Genomic DNA, 14,244 nt, shown 5'->3' on the forward strand with positions numbered 1-14,244 from the left:
AAATGGTAAAATTTTATGATATCTTATGGCACCACAATTGTTAATATAAAATTTAAAAAAAAAAATTATTTAGCCAAGCGTGGTGGTTCAGTCCCAGCCTTTAATCCCAGCATTTGGGAAGAGGAGAGAGGTGGATCTCTGAATTTAAGGTCAGCCTAGTCTACAGAGCATGTTCCAGGACCACCAGGACTACACAGAGAAACCCTGTCTTGAAAATAGAAACAAACAAAATTCTTTAGTCCTGGGTGTTCCTTTGCACCTGTGCTGAGAACCTGAAGTGACATGACTTTTTTGGTGACATGTCAATGCATATCAAAAACTGTTAGAGGCCAGGTATGTTGGTACTCAGGAGGCAGAGGCAGGAGGATTTCTGTAAGTTCAAGGCCAAATAATGGGTTCCAGGTCAACCAGCGCTACATAGAGACACCCTGTCTCAAGAACACAAAAAAATTAGGCCAGATGTAATATATTTTTAATATCAGCACTTGGGAGGTAGAGGCCGGCGGACTGCTGAGTTTGAGGCCAGTTTGGTCTACACAGTGAGTTCTACATAAGGTAGCCAGGGGACACAGAGAAACCCTGTCTCAGCTCTCACCCCAAAAAACATAAAAAAATTTAAAAAATCGTTAGAAATGGGATATTTTTTTTTGAGACAGGTTCTCTAGGCTGTCCTGAAACTCACTGTGTAGACCAGGATGCCCTCAAACTTAGATCCTCTTGCCTCTGCCTCCCAAGTGCATGAGCCAGCATGCCTGACTAGTAACATGATGAGATCTTTAGGTGCTGGAGGTATAGTTTGGTGCTGGAGCACTTGTCTAGCATGCACTAATTTGGTTTTTGAATTTGGTCCCCTGAACAGAAAAACAAACAAAAAACCAACAAGCAACAGCCAAAGGCTAGAGAGATGGCTCAGCGGTTAGCTGCTCTTGCAGAGGACCAGGGGTCGGTGTTCAGCATCTGAATGGCAGCTTACACTTATCTATAACTCTAATTTCAGAGGTTCCATCACCCTCTTTAGGGCTCCATGAGTGTCAGGCACACATGCAGTACACATATGTACACGCAGGCAAGACATTCATACACATAACATTTAGAAATTAATCAATCTTTTTAAAATGTGGTTTTGCAGCCAGGAATAATGGCATACAACTGGAATCTCAGCAACATGGAAGCAGAGGCAGAGGACTGAAAGTCCAAGACCAGCCTAGACTAGAGAGACCCTGTGTCTCCCTCACCCCAAACAATAAAATATGATTCTAGTCTCATAGTTCCCTTTCTGGCAATGTAACACAGCATGAATTGGCTAGCGCTGGACTGAAGGGTTTGAAGATATATATTTATCGTGGCATTGTTTCATTTTGTTTGTTGTTTGTTTTGGTTTTTCAACACAGGGTTTCTCTGTTAAACAGCTCTGGCTGCCCTAGAACTCACTCTGTAGAACAGGCTGGCCTCAAACTCAGAGATCTGCCTGCTTCTGCCTCCCGAGTGCTGGGATTACAGGCATGTGGCACCACCGCCCTGCTTGTGGTATTTTTTATAAAATACACACAAAAAAAATTACCATGTAAGTGTCCAACAAAGACTAATGGCTACATGAAGTGTGCACTGTGGAAGCTCTAAGCACTGTGGAGAGAAATTGTAATTCATGGTGAGTAAAGATGGTTAGAAAGATTTCTTTGTAGGATAAGGGCTAGTGAGGTTAGCGAACTAGATAATGAGACACGTTTGGTCCCAATGAACATGTGCACTGTGTAGAACCTCATTTGTGTGTTTCTATGCATGCTGGAGATTTTTGGAACTAAATCAGTGTCCTGGATGTTAGGAGAGCTGGAGAATTCTGTCTTTTTGTGTGCATGATGGTTTTATACTGCATGTCGAATAACCCCTCTGAATGAAATGGTTTTGTGTTTGTCTTTCCAGTTTCCTGACTACCTACCCTGTTCGGTGATGTTGCAGCCAGCTCCACAAGATGTAGGGAAGGTGAGTTAAAGGAGAAATGCCACAGGCCCCTCCTCCTTCGGTAGGCTTTTGATTGTTTTTGAGGCAGGGTCTCAGGTAACTGAGACTGACTTTGGATCTTCCTGCTGCCGCCCTTACATGTGCGGGGATGATGGTCACGAGCCACCACACCAGGTTTTCAGTGGACCGTTAAAGTAGCTTTTTATCATGGAAAATTTCAACCATACGCAAAGATAAAGGGCCCAGCTTAAAGACTCTTCGTGACCCCACCACCCATCTCCAGCAATTATTAACCATGAACATTCTTGTGAGATTCAAGAGATTAGAAGTGGGGCTGGAGGGATGGCTCAGAGGTTAAGAATACTGGGTGTTCTTCCAGAGGCCCTGAGTTCAATTCCCAGCACCTACATGGTGGCTCACAACCAACCATCTGTAACAAGATCTGGTGTCCTCTTCTGGCCTGCAGGCATACACTCCTGCAGAACACTGTGCATAATAAATAAATCTTTAAAAGAGAGAGAGAGAGAGAGAGAGAGAGAGAGAGAGAGAGAGAGAGAGAGAGTAGAGGCTCCCGGGTCTCACATGTTAACGGAAAGCCACAGACAACAGCAAAAACCCACAAGTGCAGGGTGTATTAGCTGGCCACAGGGACTCTGGAAAGCCTCAGGCTTGCGTGAGGGAGGGACAACAGATGACATTTAAAGTCGGAATTCTTGAACTAAGAAGAGTGGAAAGCTCAATTCTTCAGCGAGAGAGGCCCTGATCCTTGTGGTGGACGGAACGTGTTCAGCCTGTTTCCTGCCAAATGATGGGAGAAGGGATGAAGGGTGGGAGCTGAGGTCAGCGGGGAAAGCATAGGAAAGCCAGGACTGGAGGACTTGGGTTTGAACCTGAGTGACATGGGAGCCACTAGAGGGTCTGAATCGCAGGCCTTGAGTCGGGTGTACAAAGGGTCAAGAACGGATCTGAGGTTGGTCAAGCATGAGCTGTGAAGGGGACAGGAGAGGGGGGTGTGACCAAGATGGATGAGAGACTTCAGGCACAAAGGAAGGAATGAAAAGCAGAGAAGGGACCAAGATTGACCGTGATGGCAGGTCTGTACCTGAGCATGGGGGACAGTGGACAGTGGTGGACAACGACAGGTGTAAGGACACTGTTCCTCAGGGTGGTATCATCACTCACTCGTGGTTCATAGATCAGAAATATCATTAAAACAAAAATGAGTGGGATGGAATAGCACAGAATAGAATTGAACTAAAGGGAATGGGAGAGACGCTCTCAGAACTGGTCACATGTCGCAAAGGTCAGCGTCATGTTGGGAGAGTGGTTTCACACATATGTGTCTGTTTTCTAGGCCACACCGTAAATATTACTTCTAAAACATTTGAGTGCTCAGCCAGGGAAGCTGAGGACAGCTGAGATCAGGGATAAGGAGGTCACTCAAGAAAAGGGAGGCCAGACACTAAGAAAATACAACTGAGCCTTGTCAGATCCACCAGAGCTCTTTCAAGGAGGCTCCAAGTCCTGATTCTTCCATGACCTTTCTGGAGTTTTACAACCCTGTGTAGGCCAGAGCCATTCCCATCCCCTGTATTCTTAGAGGGGAGAGCATGTTAACTTGGTGGGAAGGCTTCTGGGTTAGGAACCTCCAGTATCCTAGAGCTGGGGACTTGGTTGCAGATGGGAGGCTTGAGGGACACATAGGAGATTATTAGATACATATATATGTAAACAAATATGTAAAAATATAATACATACATATAACATTATATATGAATATAATACATGCCATTTTGTATCACAAATTACGTGTTATAATCATATACACTATTATATAGTTTATTTGATGTTATTATATTAATAAAATGATAATATACTTTACTACTATATAATGGTTACACAAAATAGTGTCTTAACATTATAAAAAAGTTAATAGCATATAATTTATAGGTAGAAATTTTAAAATACATGATGCATTATTATGTTGTTATTTAGTTTTACATGCTATAGAGTGAGTGCTTTAGCCTAGGGCAGCCACAGAGCCCAAGGAGGCCTGCAGAAGTGTGTGGCTTGTTCAGAGACCAGCACAGAGTGGGGCAGATGGCTGGGATGGGTGGATGACAAAACAGGCTGCCTACACATTGCCTGGCCGATGGAAGGGACACTTGTTTCTTTAGAACCTGCAGTTAAAAGGTGCTGTGTTCCTTAGTGTCAGAAACTTTAGTCCGTTGTAACCAGAGGTGTAGCTTTTTGTCCTGACTGCCTGTTCCCAAATACCCAACAGCTGCTTCCCAAATTTCCACACAGAGGCTTATATTAATTATAAATGCTTGGCAGATGGCTTAGGCTTATTACTAACTAGCTCTTACATTTAAATTAATCCATTTCTATCAATCTATGTACTGCCATGTAGTCATGGCTTTACTGGTCCTCTGGCATCTTACTTCTTGGGCAGCTGGCTCATGTCTCCCCCAACTCCACCCCTCTTCCTCTGAGTTCTCAGTTTGATTGTTCCACCTAACCTTATCCTGCCTTGCTATAGGCCAAAACAGCTTTATTATCAACCAATGAGAGCAATACATATTCACAGTGTACAGAAGAATCATCCCACAGCAGTCACCTGTAGCATTGAGACACAAGAGGCATCCTTGCTGTCTCTGATTTCCTCTCTGGGCAGAGACCAGGATGTGCTGGGCCTACTCAGGGAACTAAGGGCTGGAGATCACAGGCTTATGGCATTTACTCCAGCCATGCAGGCTTAAAAGTTCTCTTGCATTTTAAAAATGAGGTGATCTTACCATTTTACCTCATTTTGAAGGGGGAAAATAATCAACCACGGTAAGCCATTGCTGTCTGGCGAGAGTTGGCTTTGCAGGAACCACTGAGGTCAGGGTTTGCAACATGGCAGGACACACATGGATACTGCTTCCAGCCCCAAGAACATCCATGTCTGTCCCCACTGCTGTGTGCAGCATTAGTCAGAAGTTTTTGCAGGGCCAGGTTGTGTTATTTGTGAACAAAGTAGAGGGAGGCATGGACATACCAGGACCTGAGAAGCACATCTCAGGGGGCATGTTGACAGCTGTCCTGTAGGACTCTCAACCCCCTGCTTACTCCTTGTGCTGGACAATTTTATGTCAGCTTGACACAGGCTAGAGTCATCTGAGATGAGGGAGCCTTCGGTGAAGAAAATGCCTCCATGAAATCAGGCTATTGGCAAACTTGTAGAGCGTTTTCTTAATTAGTGACTGATAGGGGAGAGCCCAGCACATTGTTGGTGGCACCATCCCTAGGCTGATGGTCCTGGATTCTATAAGAAAGTAGGCTGAGCAAGCCATGAGGAGCAAGCCAGTAAGCAGCTCCCCTCCATGGCCTCTGCATCAGCTCCTGCCTCCAGGTTCCTGCTTCATTTGAGTTCCTGCCCTGACTTCCTTCAGTGACTAACAGTGATGTGGAAGCGTAAGCCAAGTAAACCCTCTCCTCCCCAGCTTGCTTTTGGTCATGGTGCTTCATCACAGGAATAGTAACCCTAGCTAGGACACTCATCATGCTGCTGTCAGTGTTGGATTCCCAGTACACTTCTCCACTAGTCTCATGGAACAACCCCAAGAAAGACCCAGCTAAGACGAAAAGCTAGGGTCATATGTGTGCCTGCATGTGTGACCTTCTGTCTCTAACAGAGCTGTGGGGTCGACTTTGAGGTCAAAGCATTTGCCACAGACATCACAGATGGTGAAGAGGACAAGATCCCCAAGAAGTAAGAGTCCTCTTGTGGGACTGGGGAGGGTCTGGGTGTTAGAGAGGCAGGGACAGGAAACAGCTCCACCTTATCTTGCTGTGTCAGAACTCTCCCCACAGGTTTCCTGTGACTGGCCTCATGAGGCCTCCCTGATCAGGGCAGATAAAAACTGAACCATCATCCATTTATAAGTGGGTTGGGGGCAGTAAATAATAATATGGGGTAGGGGGGTAAAAGGGATGACAGTGAACTTGGCAACCTCAGGGACCCATGGGCCCCCAAACCTTCCAGGCCCTTTCTTTCATTTTCTTTCTTTAATTTATTTATTTTCTCTTTTTAGTTTTTTTTCTTTTCAGATGGTATCACACTGTAGCCAAGACTGGCCCAGAACTCATGGGGGTGGTCTTTCTGCCTCAGTTTCCCAAGCACTGGAATGCCAGGCTTAAGAAACCATGTCTATTTTTTATTTCTTGGAACATTTTTTTGCTTTTTTTTTGTTTGTTTTTTTGAGAAAGGGTTTCTCTGTGTAGCTTTGGTGCCTGTCCTGGATCTCACTCTGTAGCCCAGGCTGGCCTTGAACTCACAGATATCCGCCTGGCTCTGCCTCCCAAGTGCTGGGATTAAAAGTGTGCGCCACCACTGCCCAGCTCTTAGAACATTTTGTAAACTTATGATAAGCTACACACACTATGAAGTTTATGATTCTAACCACTTTAAATGTATAACTCTGCAACACCAAGTATGTTCACATTTTGCTGTCAACAGAATCTATCTCAAAGCTTTTGTATCATCCCAAACAGAATCTCTGTCACCAATAAACATTCCTCCTACCAACCAGGTACTCCATTTTCTTTTTAAATTTTTTTTGAGAATTTCATGCATACATGCAGTGAAATATGATGATACACACCTCCACTTCCTTTCCTCCCTCTACTTCTCCCATATCCTTCCAGCCCTTCCCTCCTAACTTCATGTCTCCTTTTTATTTGATAACTGACTTTCACTTCTAAGTCTCCACCTAGCCCATCTCTTCCAATATTCTCCTCATACTCACAATGCTGTGTATTTTGCTGTGGATCTGACCCATCATATTGTACATACTAGGCAAGCACTCTACTCCCAAGCTCTGTGATTTTGATGCTTATGATAGTGGCAATGTGTCACAGTTACATAGTGCTCTAAAGCCTGGTCACATAAGTCATCTGAAACCATTGATACAGGCTCTCCTGAGAGAAGGCTAAGCTGAGTCTGGCAGGCTGAAAGGGATCCTTGAGGGCATTGCTGGCTCAGCATTTAGCTCCTGGGATCATAGAAGAGGGCCCTGGAAGGCCACTTTGAAGCATGGGGGATGGGTGGGGGTGGGGTACCAACTAGGACCCCTGGACTTTTTCTCCTCAGGAGCTCTGTGCGGTTACTCATCCGGAAAGTGCAGCATGCCCCTCCTGAGATGGGTCCCCAGCCCTGTTCTGAGGCAGCCTGGCAGTTCTTCATGTCTGACAAGCCCCTGCATCTCTCAGTCTCCCTCAGCAAAGAGGTAATCCACATCCTCATAGGCATTCAGGCCTGGAGTACAGACCACAGCCCCCTCATTGTGTGGACGCATCACAACTCACCTTGTTCCTGCCATAGTGGAACCATAGATGTTTGCAAATTGTCAGCTATTTCCATTGATTTGGAGCTGGTCACCATGAGCCACCATGGCTTACCATTGCACTTGTTGGCTATCCCAATAGACTGGGGGCTGTGAAGATTAGAAGCAGACCTCCTCTCCCATCCACCTTAGCCGTTTTCCACCCCTGTCTCTAGAGCAGCATTGCTCACTGTACTACTTCAAATTGCTCACTTCCTTGGAAAATTCAGATTTCATAGAAAATTCACAGGGCAGCCATATTGAGAATGATGTCATCAATGAGGAGAGTCATGGTAGTTGATGGTGAAGAGCATCTGGCTAAGGCTCTTGTGGTCCAGAGTCAGTGATACACCGGTTAGCTAGAGCCTCATGTAGTGTGTATACACGTGTGGGCGTGCTCACCCAGGGCTGGATAGCACAGGGTGTTGCTAGATAAAACTCCATCAGCCAGCTTCCCTTTTTCATCTCACACATGCCATCTCCAAACAATGAAGTCAGGGCAGGAACTTCAAAGAGCTGGTCACATCACATCCACAGTCAAGAACAGAGAGAAATGAATGCATGCATGCTCACTGGCTTGCTTAATTCAACTTGATTCCTCCACTCTTAATACATACAGTTCAGGACACACACACACACACACACACACACACACACACACACACACACACACACACACCCAGAGAATGGTGCTGCCCACAGTGGGCTGGCTCTGCCCACATCAATTAACAGTGAAGATATCTCCCCACAGGCATGCCCACAGACCAACCCGATGTAGACAATCCTTCATCAAGACTCTTCCCAGGTGATGCTAGGTTGTGTCAAGTTGACAAAGCTAACCGTCACACCCCTCAACCTCCTTGGCCTTCTGCAGATGGAACTGAACATGTCCATACCCTTCTCTAGAAGAAATACCACTATCATTTCAGTCTCTCTAAGACTGGGGGTGTTCGGCCTTATTTATTGGAAAGAGATTAAGAAAATCTTGGTCTAGAGAGTCCTCACATCAAATATTCTACCCCACTGCACTCCATTCTTCTCTTCTGATGTCTCTCTCACTTTTCAGATATATTTCCATGGAGAACCCATCCCTGTGACTGTGACAGTGACCAATAACACAGAGAAGATTGTGAAGAAGATTAAAGTATTAGGTAGGACCTTCTAGAACTCAACCTCATGCTATTTCCTAGGGGCCACTCTGATCTGATAAGCCTCCACCTCACCTGTGTCCTTGCATCTGCCTGTGGTTGCTGTTACCATTGACAGTAGGACCTTAAAGAGGGAAGGACCTTAAAATTCATCGCATTCAGGCTATGGATATATCTCAGTTGGTAGAGCATGCAGGAAACCCTAGGTTCAATCCCAGGACCACATAAAACAGGTAGTGCATGCCTAAAATTTACTTGGGAGGTAGAGACAGGAAGATCAGAAGTTCAAGTTATCCTTGGTTATATGTTTATACTGAAGCCAACCTGGGCAACATACCTAGGTATGTCTATATTGAGCCCCTACCTCAAAAACAAGTCATTGTATTCACCATCATGGTCTCTTAGGTTACCTTTTGTCTTAGTGCTTTGTGTCCTACAGATGGCCTTCCCATCTTCCCATGATCATGGCCCAGAGACACCCCTCTGAGCCAGGTCTCACTTGGGAAGTTTCTTTTTGTTTTTGTTTGTTTAATTATTTATTTTATGTGTATGGGTGTTTTGCCTGTGTGTGTCTGTACCATGTGCATGCAGTAACCTGTTGGAGGCCAGAGAGGGCATCAAATCCCCTGAAACAGGTGGTTGTTAACTGCTCTGTGGGTTTTGGAACTTGAACCTGGATATTCTGGAAGAGCAGCCAGTACTCTTAACCACTGAGCAATTTTTCTAACTCCACTTCCCTTTTTGGGCAAGTGATAGTCTTTATTGATAAATACAGCAAGTGCATCGAGTAAGAAATTAGATTTGAAAGCCATGGGGCTTAATCTGTGGGCTCCTGGTATGCCACCCTTGAATCCTAGTTGGTTGGTACCTCACAGTAGTGGCTCCTTGTCCACCTTCCCAAGCACAGGCACTAAGTAGAGCTCCCACATAGGAGTGCTTCATGATAGTGAAATGAGATGTCTCACCTTGAATAACCATCTAGTGGGGATCAACCCTGTTCTGTACTGCAGCGGAGTGCCCCCACCCGACACTTACTGCTCCTGTGTATTATTTCCTCAACTCAGAGTCCATCCAAGTGCAGGTCTTAGAGTATTGCGGCACATACCTATCATCCCAGCACTCAGGAGACTTAGACAGGCATACCTGTATTTTGTCTCAAAACATTAAAAGTGTAGATCAACAACAAAATATGTAGGTCTTTGTGGGCAAAACAAACAAACAACACAGTACAATGGGAGAGTAAATTCAGACTTCAACTTCCAACTAAAACATTTGATGGTAGATTTACAATGTCAGAGTGATTAGCCATCCCAGGTTAGCCAGGACAAAGGATATGGACATTTCAATGTTAAAATAGGCTTTGTAGCTGGGCTTGGCTAGTAAGAGGATCAGGAGTTCAAGGCCAGCCACAGGTACATGCAGAGGCCGGCCTACACTACATGAAATCCCATTTTTAAAAAAGCTTAGCGATATCGCTTAGTTTGTAGCATGCTTGCTTGGTATAGGCAAAGTCCTTCAGTGTATGTAATCTTCAGTGTACACACACACACACACACACACACACACACACACACACACACACACATGTGCGCGCGCGCAAATAGGGTTTGTCTCATGCAAACCATGGATGGTTGTACAGTCCAGTTATCTGCTGTGGTTTGAATGTGCATACTGAAAGCTTATGTGTTTGGAACTTGATCCTCACATTCATACGTTAATGATATTTGCGGGTAAGACTTCGGGAAGTAGCTTGGGTCAAATGAGGTTATGAGGAAGGGCCTGTAATGACATTAGTGGCTTTGTAAGAAGTAATGAGGCTTAAATTAGCACACCTGCCCTGCCCCCACCATTTGAGGTCCCCTGCTATTATGATCAAACAGGAAGGCCCTTATCAGATGCCAGCACCGCTTGGGAGTCCCAGGTTCCAGAGCCAGGGCTAATTAAACCTCCATTCTTTATAAGTAGTCTTGTCTATGGCATTCAGCTATAGCAACAGATAGTGTGGGCTGACATGTTCCTATTTCCCTGTATGTCCATCAAAGATGAAGTTCAGATTGTGTGCATGCATATTAGAGATTCTATATTTTTTCTTATTGCTAATATGAATATTAATCTAGCCTTGTTTTATGTTGGTTTAGTTCTTTGTAGGACTGAGTTATTCAGCATACTGTATGTAGTGCAAATACCGTGGTCTATGTGGTAGAATCTATCTGTCCATTCAGGCTGATGTAGTAAAAATACCATAAATTAGGTGGCTCACACACACTGAGACGTGGGCCTTAAACTTGTGATCCTCCTGCCCCTGCCTCCCTAGTACTGGTATTTGCAGGTATGTGCTACTATATCCAGCTAATAACAAATAGTTATTTCTGGCAGTTCCGGAAGCTGGGAAGTTCAAGGTCAAGGTGCTGGTAGATTGGTGTAATGAGGATCTCATCTTCCAGCAAGCTCCTGGAACTTCCTTTATAAGACCATTCACCCTGTTCATGAGTGTGTCCATGCCCATGACAGCATCTCTCTTCCCCAGAGAGACCTCCTCTTAATAATGACAAATGCCTCCTTGGGCTAGTGAGATGAGCTGGTAAAAGTGCTTGTTTCCCAGCCTGGTGACGTGAGTTTGATCTATGGAGCCCATATGGTGGAAGAAGAGAACTGAGTCTCCCACAAGCTGTCCTCTGACCCCCAGACAAGTGCCTTGACATGTACCTGGCTCTCTTCAATTATGCAAATTTAAGAAATAATGTCACCTTGGGGTTATAATTTCAATTTTGAAAGAGCAGAAGCAAACTTTCAGAAACAGCAGCAAAATTGATAAAGTATCATCAAATACTGGTATTTAAAATAATTTCTCAGCCAAGTCTTGCGCTTGGAAGCCTGAGGCAGTATTGTGAGCTTTATTAGGCCTGCCTTTGGTACACAGTAAAGCCAGTTTCAAAATAAAAATAGCTCTCTCGGGTTGGGGATTAGCTCAGTGGTAGAGCGTTTGCCTAGCAAGCGCAAGGCTCTGGGTTCTATCCTCAGCTCAAAAAACAAAAAAACAAAAACAGCTCTCAACATTTATTGAATACTAATAGCAAAACTAATGACCTTAAAAGAAGCTGTGGGATTTTCTGAAACAAAACCTTAACAACTTTCTATAAGTTGGGCACATAATGGGTGCCTTAAATTGTTTCTTTCAGCAGCAAGATGGTACATGCCTTTAATCCCAGCACTCAGGAGTTCAAGGCCAGCCTGGTCTACAGAGTGAGTTCCAGGACAGCCAGAGCTACACATCGAAACCCTGTCTTGAAAAACCAAAACAAAAACGTTTTTAATTGATTTTTTAAATATTTCTTCATGCACACCAGAAGAGGGCATCAGATCCCATAACAGATGGTTGTGAGCCACCATGTGGTTACTGGGAACTAACCTCAGGACCTCTGGAAGAGCAGCCAATGCTCTTAACCACTGAGCCATTTCTGCAGCCTGATTTTGTTTTTCTTGCTGCAACAGGGTTCTTGGATGTTCAGGTTGCAGCTGAGGCTGACCCTGAACTCCTGACTCCCTGCCTTGCCCTCTAAGTCTTGTGTGCATCAGCCACCAGTCTCAGCTTCTTTGCTATTGTGTTGTTTTCTGAGGCCTTTCCTGTCTATCTTGCTGGGTGGACTAGGCTAGCCTCAATCTTGCAGAGTCCCTCTTGTCTCTGTCTTCTGAGTGCCAGGGTTTACAGGTGTGTGCCATCATATCTGTGCATGCATGTACATGCATGTAGAGACCAGAAAACAATCTTAAGTCTGGTTACTCAGGTATCACTCCTCCACACATACATTTTTTTGGGGACAACATTTCTTACTGGCTTGGAGCTCACCACAGGAGGCTAGGGTAGCTGGTCAGCAAGCTCTACTCTAGGGATTCATTCCCTTGTGTCTGCTTCCCAAGTGCAGGGGTATGTGTCTACTGGAGAATTAGTAAAGATCTTTGTGCTTTCAAGACCCCAGCCCATCTTCGTTTTACACTTATTTGTCTGTGTGTGTATGGTGTGTGGGGGTGTGCATATGCCACAGAATATGTGTGGAGATCAGAGGACAGCCTGTGTGAGTCAATTCTCTCCTTCCATTGTATGGGTTCCAGGAACTGAACTCATGACATTAAGTTTGGTGATATCTCCCCTGTGCCAGCCTTGCTTTTATTCTTCAGACCTGTACTATGAAATCATCATCCTTATATTCCTGGTTGGGGGCGGGGATTGAGGCTTAGAGGAACTAAAGAATTTCCCCCACAGAGATTGGAGCCTAAGCAGTCAGGCTAAAGAACCATCCTCTCTGTCCACCGTATCACACTGTGGATGGCTCATGTGTTGCTTCGGGCAGGTTTCCAGAAAGCTTGGGGACTGGGAAGACAGTACTCCTTCTGTAAGAGGGAGGATGGTGGAAAGGGACTGGGTTTATAGGTGAGTACATGATGAGTTCTGGGATGCTGGAGACACCATGCCTTTGGATAAGGACACCCAGTATAGATCATGGGCTTGCAGGAGACGGGGGACTCTGGGGAGCCGCATCGGAGAGCCTAGTGTTTTGGGAGGAATTGACTCAGAGCAAGTGACTGGTGTACAGCGATGGCCTGAAACCAGACCTTGAAAATTTGCAATCTTTGAGCTGGGGGCTGAGAAAGCCAGAACTCGGTCAGATGGTCCCATGTGCCTCCTGGAAGGTGCGAGGGCCCGCCCTGCTCACCCCTCCTGTCTTCCCTTTGCAGTGGAACAAATAGCCAATGTGGTTCTTTACTCAAGTGACTATTACGTCAAGCCTGTGGCCGAGGAGGAGACACAGTAAGTCTCGGTTGCCTTCCCACTTCCTGGGTGGCCAGCCCATTCTGTCCACTTCCTCTTCTCGAGAGGAAACGAGAATGTCCCTCCAGGCCCCCCGACTTTGCTTTCTTCCCCTTTTCTCACAACAAGGGCTACAAAGCAAGTCACCCCTGGGGCCCATCTCTTAGGCTGCGTGAACAAGGGATCAAAGAGGAGGTATCTAGGGAGAGATGTCCCTGTGGGAGCAGCACGGACTCTGTCTATCCCTGGAATGTGTTGATAGGAATGGGGTGCTCTTTCTGCCCTCAGAAGATGACTAAATGAGCTATCAGCCCAGGCTAGGGCTGTACTAGATATATAGTAGAGTTGGTGTTTAATAAAGATATTTTAGGAATTGAAGAGATAGCTCGGTAGTTAAGCACACATACTGCTCTTACAGTGGACCTAAGCTTGTTCCCAGCACCTGGAAATCCTATATCTCTGTACACACACACACACACACACACACACACACACACACACACACACTCCACCTGGCTTGGAGGTCAGGTTCTTCATCCACAGGCTGGGTAGAGAGGCTTGGATATGCTTCTCTACTTTGTCTAACTAGCATGTTCTATACAGAAAACATTACCGGGTTGACAGGAAGGTTGGAGTGAGAGGGAGGGGTGATTACTAAGGAAAGAAAACCTGAGATCATATTAAAGAAAAACATCATATTATATATTTAAATCCACAGTAAGCTACTACTCAAAACAAAAACAGCCTTGTTTTTAAGTGTAGTATATAGTGTTAAGAAAGAGAGGGGCAGGGCTGGAGTGATGGCTCAGTGGTTAAGAGTACTGGCTGCTCTTCCAGAGGTCCTGAGTTCAATTCCCAGCACCCACATGGTGGCTCACAGCTGTCTGTAACTCTAGTAACAGGAGATCCCATCATATCCTCCTCTGGCCTCTGAGGGCACCACAAATGCAGTACCCAGACA

General features: G+C 45.3%; 1 protein-coding gene across 1 annotated transcript in view; it reads left to right on the forward strand.

The window, feature by feature from the left end:
* The window catches only part of Sag (S-antigen visual arrestin), a 39,346-nt gene that overhangs the window by 10,937 nt on the left and 14,165 nt on the right, over nucleotides 1-14,244 (forward strand). The window contains exons 6-10 of the mRNA XM_036173458.1: nucleotides 1,921-1,980; nucleotides 5,640-5,716; nucleotides 7,097-7,232; nucleotides 8,395-8,479; nucleotides 13,211-13,283. Coding sequence (XP_036029351.1) covers nucleotides 1,921-1,980; nucleotides 5,640-5,716; nucleotides 7,097-7,232; nucleotides 8,395-8,479; nucleotides 13,211-13,283 — 431 coding nt within the window. The remainder of the gene's footprint in view (nucleotides 1-1,920; nucleotides 1,981-5,639; nucleotides 5,717-7,096; nucleotides 7,233-8,394; nucleotides 8,480-13,210; nucleotides 13,284-14,244) is intronic.

Source organism: Onychomys torridus, chromosome 23 (assembly GCF_903995425.1).
Source record: "Onychomys torridus chromosome 23, mOncTor1.1, whole genome shotgun sequence".
NCBI classification, from domain to species: domain Eukaryota; kingdom Metazoa; phylum Chordata; class Mammalia; order Rodentia; family Cricetidae; genus Onychomys; species Onychomys torridus.